Consider the following 6323-nt stretch of genomic DNA (forward strand, 5'->3'; position numbering starts at 1 on the left):
ATAATCATTGCAGAGCAAAGTTCTCATAGCTTAGCATTAACGACCTCGGGTGTTTGTCCAACTTGAAATTCCCCTGAAAACAGAATATATTCTTGTTAGGCAGTTCGCATCTAATGAACCCGTTAATTTCTGACAGCATTTTTAGGTAATCCCTGTCGACTAAGTTGGGGGGAAGGGGTCGTTATGAAGTCTTATAACGATTTAAAAAGGCTCTCACCATTGCAAACGTATATATAATCACACACAGGAGAAAAAACCGATGCAGCTGAATGTACACACTCGTACTTTTGTATTTATCCACTGGGTATTTAATGCTCTTTCTAAACAACCCATCAATTTTAAATGAATCGACCATAGCATTTAAATTATTCTTAACGTATAGGATGACGGCATCTGCTGGAAATTCGTCTCCTTGGAACACTCGAATAATGTCCCCCACTTTTATATCCTTGGTTGTGACCTAAACAGGGGGTATTTTTTGTTACACATAATAGATCATACGTGGAGAAGAAGTGTCGTTAGAATTGGAGGCTGGTTGGCAGCTTTCCCGGTTGATCTCCTCATGCTTCGCTTTGCTCCTCCTTCCCTTGAATGACCATCTGTGTGACCATCCGTGTGACCACCCGAGAGACCATCCGTGTAACCATCCGTGTGACCATCCGTGTGACCATCCGTGTGACCACCCGAGAGACCACCCGAGAGACCATCCGCATGACCACCAGCTTGGCCACCCCCCCCCTTGGGTACCTTTTCAAAGTGAGACATCTTCGGCACTATCCTCAGGTAGCACTGCGAATTCGCATCCTTTATATCCTTCAGCTGCTTCAGCTCGTAAAGCGTTTCCGTGACTACCAAAATGGCAATATTTAGAAATAGAGAAATGGCCGTATCTATAAAAATATACTTTTTCGTTATCCCTTGGCTAATTTCAGAAAATACATAGACGGTCAGGAAGAGCGAGTATACGATGACCGCGTCTAGCGATATCAGTCTTCGGATAAAGTTGTACAGCTGCACATGGGGGTGAAAAAAAAAAAAAAATTACCACTACATAGAAGCATTTTTAATATCTCAACATTTCGTTGAAAAAAGGGAAGGAAAGAATGGCACAAAAGTGCGCATGCACATATGTATATTAAATGCGAATGCTATAAATTTGGAAAAAAAGTTCTCACAGAGAAATTATATATTCTAAAATAATTTCTACAAAATTTTTGCAAGTCGTCTTCTGAGGTTGGGTTGATAACAACTTTTCTGTAAATGTTGTTGCCTGTACCTATGTATTTTCTTTTTCCGTCTAAATGCTGCGAACGCGCCAGGGAAAGGAGGGGCATACGCGCATTTTTTGAGGTTAAAAGGGCGCGCACCGTGTGGGCGGAGTGCAGCTTTTTTGTTACACCCGTTGAGCAGCTGTGCCTTCGTTGCCACGATGCGTTACGTTGCTTTCACTCTGCTTCTACACCACTTCCTCTTTTTTTGCTACCACTTTCCCTGCTCACCATTAGCGTCAAAGCCTCCGTCTTCATCCTGCTTGTGCTCTTCATTTTGGCTCTCTTAAATGTGGGGAAAGATCAATTTGACGAGTAAAGCCTTCACACTGTTTGACCTCACGGACATATCGACGGATATCAAGTAAAAAGAAATATCACATAAGCGTTTTACACCGTCTGTGCGTGTGTGTGTTTTTTTTTTCTTAAATGAGTAAAATTGTGATAGACGACGTGGAAGGATAAGCTGGCCGCTCCCCTATCATGCACGTGTAGTCCCTATATTTTTGCTTTTATCTTTTCTGCGCAGTATTGTAAAATTTTTTTTTTTTTTTTTTTTTTCTTTACGCAGATTAGGGGAAGGCATGCAAAATGGGCCTCATCAAAATGGTATGCAACTTGGCTAAGTCATTTTTACATAAGTCTACATGAATACAGGTGAGTGTCCACGTATGCAGGTGATATTTTTTTTTCCCCAAACTCATTGGTCACTTCTTCATGTGACCCATTCAATATATTTTTTTTTTTTTTTAATCACCCTGCACACATGTGTATACATACCAAATAGGTACACGCAAACCCGTCAGGAGGTGGTGCAACGCTCTGTTTTTTTTTTTTTTTTCCCGACATTGTATGTAGCTGAAAAGAACTAAATGTTTTTACAAAAATATAACTGTCACCAAGTAAAATCGGCACAGTTCAATGGAACAGAAAGATGCCACAAATTAGAGAGTCACTCAGTTTATTCCCAGTTTGCTCGTACTGCCATACCGTGTGCTATTTTTGTTATCTTGGGTGAAACGGATTTATCCTCATCAGCAGTGGAATTTATAATTAATTACATGGCCATAACGGGAAATAATTTTCACCAAAAGCGTGTTGAATAGACATGCGTTTGGCTGGCTCTTTTTGTGCTACGTCAGAAAAGGAGCTGTGGGCCCCGCAGAAAAAAAAGAAAAAGCAAACAAACCGTGTAGTCACAAACAAACAGTGTAACCACAGAAGTTTTGTAAATTGTCGCGGAAGTGTCTACCCCCTTATACACCGCTCGCGCACCTCGAATTAAGAAATTATTTTAAAGAATTACCCCCTTCCGGTTGCTCATTTTTAATTTAAAAGCCCCCTTTTTTATATTAATGCACGGTCCAAATTAATAAGCAAAAAGGGGGTACGTACAACTGTGGAGAACACACAGTTTTTCACATTTTAATTACAAACCAATTTGACGTTTTTGCAAATGTAAACCTGGGTAGGTGGTCTAATATGTGCACTTATGCAACAACGACACTCCGTGAAGTAGCACAAGGTATGCGTTACATTATGATAAAGCAATGAGCACAAAAAAAAAAAAAAATGCAAAAAGTTACTCACCATGTAACTCTTTCAACATGCTCATTCTCCCGGAATAAAATCCAGAGAAGTACCAAGACATAAGATATTTGAGCAGCTCTTGCAAATCTTTATTTTGGTTGATAGCATCCTGCTCATTGGTGGGATTTACAACATTTAATTTTCTCATAATAAAATTATCAAAATGGTTATTTATAAAGTTATTCTCTTTTTCAAATGCACCTTCATCTATGCACAGGAGTTGCGACTCTAGGAAGATGTTTAAATTACCACTAGTTTTTTTTTTATGTTTCACGTACACATCACTTATTTCTTTATTGTATTTCTGGAAGGTACCATTAAACGGGATTGGAGGTGGCTCCAGGAGGCCCCTGATTACTTCACTGTTCATGTTAATGTCCTTTTGGCATGGCAACTCATTCGTGTATTCATTGGTATACTCGTTGGCATACCCATTGGCATACCCGTTGGCATACCCGCCGGCGTATTCCTCCGCATGGACATACTTGCGTCTTACCAACTCGTCATTGGAACTACTAGCAAAATCCTCCTTTTCGAAATCAAAATTCATTTTGTCGACGTCAATGTAGCGCCTTTTTCTTTTATGCCTCCTCTTTTCATTGCTCTCCCTGTTGTCAGCCTCGTCGGGAACTTTGCCTAGCCCATCTGCACACATCTCCAAATTTGGCTGTTCACTCGGGCTGTTTAAAAGGCCTTCACGATAGTTATTCCCGTCGATGTTGCCGTTTGCATTATTGCCGCTAACGTTCATGAATTCCAAGCCATCGTCAGATCTATCCCAGTCGCTCCCCTCCTCGGGGGAAGCCCCACCTGGAATATTCTTTTCTATATAACTGTTTAATTCCTCATTTTTTCGCTTTAAGAAATGTTCATTGTCAGCCTCCCCCCCAAGTGCACACTGCAAAATATTTTTTATACAAATGGGTATGATGTTTTTATCATTTAAAGAGCATTCTGTAGTGTTTTCCTTCTTGTGTTCTTTCAGATCGCTGTTATTTTCATTATTCTCATTCATTTTAGCTACCTGCAGTTGTATGGCGCATTATGTTTCTCTCAATTGTTTCTTTGCTGTGATTTTTCCGGCATTTTGCCTCTCATGAAAAGCGCAGCATGTTTGTGATTTATGCGGTGGAATAAATCCTTTCGAACTGTTCCTTCGGCTGCGCGTTCGGCTGCTTCTGCTGATTCCGCTGCTTCGACTGCTGCAACTGCTCTTTCTTCACTCCTCTTGACTGCTTTTTTTTTCTTCTTCTTCCGTGAAGATCAGCCAAAAAAGGGGTAGATAAATTTCCTTTTTTTTCCCCCACCTTTAAAGCACGTCGCTGGATTTTTTTTATGAAAAAAAAAATGAATAGAGGAATTAACAAAAATGCAAACCTTTCCAGCGAATGGACAAATTGACACTACAGAGTTGAAATAAACATGGCACCATAAAATGGTAAACAAAACCATCCTGTGTTGTTCATTGCCATCAGTTTGTATTCCTCACCTTTTGCATGTATATGTTTTCCCATTTTGAACATACTAATGGGAGGGAAAAAAAAAAAAAAGTCTACATGTTTTGATGACGTGAAAAGAACTGCCTAGCCCATTGCACAATTTTAAAAATTAAAGAAACTATGCGGAGCAATTTATTCCTTTGTGACACTAACAAAATATTGATTTCGTAAGATTAAGAGGAAAAAATAAACCTTTTTTGATGTGAGGGAAAAGGTCCAATTTGTTTGTATATTACAAATAAATCGCACCACTGTGTAAAGTTTACGTGCAGGACATGAGGACACTTTTTTGTGATGACTCTATTAGCAAACCTTATTGACAACCCTGCGAAGAGCGTACTTTTTTTTTTTTTTTTTTTCTTTCCCCCCCAATGTTGCTACAGCTAATGAGAAGAATATGCCAAATGTTAACATAAAATGTGTCCTCCTTTTTTACCTTCTTTATTACCTCTCCTTTATTGTAACTACAACCTGCCAGTTAAACCATAATGGAAGAACTTTAAAAAACTGGTTTAGCCAATTTAGTGATCAAATTTTTTCACATGAACAGGTCAATAAAAAAAAAAAAAAAAAACTCACCAACTTTTGGCTGTCCATTTGATAAGGAAAAAAAAAAGTCTACTTTCGAATGCGTCAGGAGACAACTGCTTAAATGTAGTGGGAAATTATTTAACGCATGGAGTGATCATTTGTCTATAATACATCCCAATGGAAAATTAAAAAGAGAACAAATTTATAATGAGGCAGAGCATTATATAGTAACAAAAAAGGGAATAAATGAAAAGTTGAACTACATCGATTTGTCATCGTTCAGTACGTACTGCTCATTTTACAAATTGTATGTGCGCGACTTGGTACACTTTAGTGGAAATACGGGGGCACATAATGGCACCTCCATCCCGAAGACAATTATTAAAAGATATTTTGTCAAAACAGACCATTTGAATAGCGATCCACTGGATGAAAATAGCTATATTTTCATTTCAGGCTCGAAAAAGGAAAGCCTAAAAGGGGAAAATGAAAACCCACCGTATAGTAAAATTTACAACACGGTAGCGAACATAATACATTATTACTACGTTCTCTTTATAAGCAAAATACTGGACCACACATTCTACTTTGTATTTAGCGAGGGCCATAAGAAGGAAGGCGCTACACATAGCACCAGTAATAGTTATTTAATTTATAAAGATGAAGTTATATACCCATTTCGGAATGGCGAAAAGGGCTGTGGGGGGGTTCCTTTCCAGGACTACTCCCATTATGATGACCTACGAGATTTTTACGTAATCGAAATTTGTCACTGCTTCAACGGGATTACATACAGACAGAATATGAACCCTTTGTTGAAAAGGTTGTGCAGGCTATATTTTAATATCGAATTGGTTCCCTACATTTTTCAGTTACCCCCCGTGTTTTACCACATCCTAATCATCCTTATCTGCTCCTTAACGTTTTCCTACATTTTTTACAAAATTTTTCTGAAGTACAAAAATTGCTTTTGATGTGGCGTACGGAGGCAACCGCATGGGTGACATAAAACATTTGAACATTGACAAAGGGGAATAAAAAAACATCCAACCCATTACACACTGTGTCCTATTTTGTAAATACCTCTATATGTTCACTTGGTTAACGCAGCTATGCGTACAACTTCGTCCGAGAACAACCGCAAAATTGTTTATCCGTTGGCATTTTCCCCCCACTGGGCGAAATGCACAGGTACGTATAAAAATACCTACATGGCACGCATGTACGTTCGTGTCAATTTTCCCAATTCATTGTAATCTTCGACTTGTAACTAATCTACAAGGTAAAAACGTTTTTCTTTTTTTCGTAAAAAAGCCAAGCACAACCAATTTACACATGTAAAATATGTCCGTATAATGCAAAAAAAAAAAAAAAAAAAAAAAAAAAAATCGTTTACGTTAATTTTTGCATTTTTAATGATGTATTGTTGGATTAT

General features: G+C 38.4%; 3 protein-coding genes across 3 annotated transcripts in view; 1 reads left to right on the top strand and 2 right to left on the bottom strand.

Annotated features, from left to right (window-relative positions):
• PCYB_112010 (guanylyl cyclase) overlaps window positions 1-1544 on the bottom strand; it is a 12243-nt gene extending 10699 nt beyond the window's left edge. Inside the window, exons 1-5 of the mRNA XM_004223079.1 lie at window positions 1500-1544; window positions 1176-1304; window positions 748-1011; window positions 286-460; window positions 5-159 (exon numbers count right to left, since the gene is read on the bottom strand). The gene's annotated coding sequence lies outside the window, so the exon portion shown is untranslated. The remainder of the gene's footprint in view (window positions 1-4; window positions 160-285; window positions 461-747; window positions 1012-1175; window positions 1305-1499) is intronic.
• A 1315-nt stretch (window positions 1545-2859) lies between these two features.
• PCYB_112020 (hypothetical protein) lies at window positions 2860-3873 on the bottom strand (the record flags this gene model as incomplete). The annotated part of the gene is made up of 1 exon (XM_004223080.1): window positions 2860-3873. A coding segment is annotated over one exon (1014 nt), but the record flags the coding sequence as incomplete, so codon positions are not given.
• Window positions 3874-4754: 881 nt separating this feature from the next.
• On the top strand, window positions 4755-5862 carry PCYB_112030 (hypothetical protein; the record flags this gene model as incomplete). The annotated part of the gene is made up of 2 exons (XM_004223081.1): window positions 4755-4907; window positions 4963-5862. 2 exons carry the CDS (start codon window positions 4755-4757, stop codon window positions 5860-5862), a joined length of 1053 nt encoding a protein of 350 aa, XP_004223129.1.
• Window positions 5863-6323: the final 461 nt, after the last annotated feature.

Source organism: Plasmodium cynomolgi, chromosome 11 (assembly GCF_000321355.1).
Source record: "Plasmodium cynomolgi strain B DNA, chromosome 11, whole genome shotgun sequence".
Lineage (NCBI taxonomy): Eukaryota > Apicomplexa > Aconoidasida > Haemosporida > Plasmodiidae > Plasmodium > Plasmodium cynomolgi.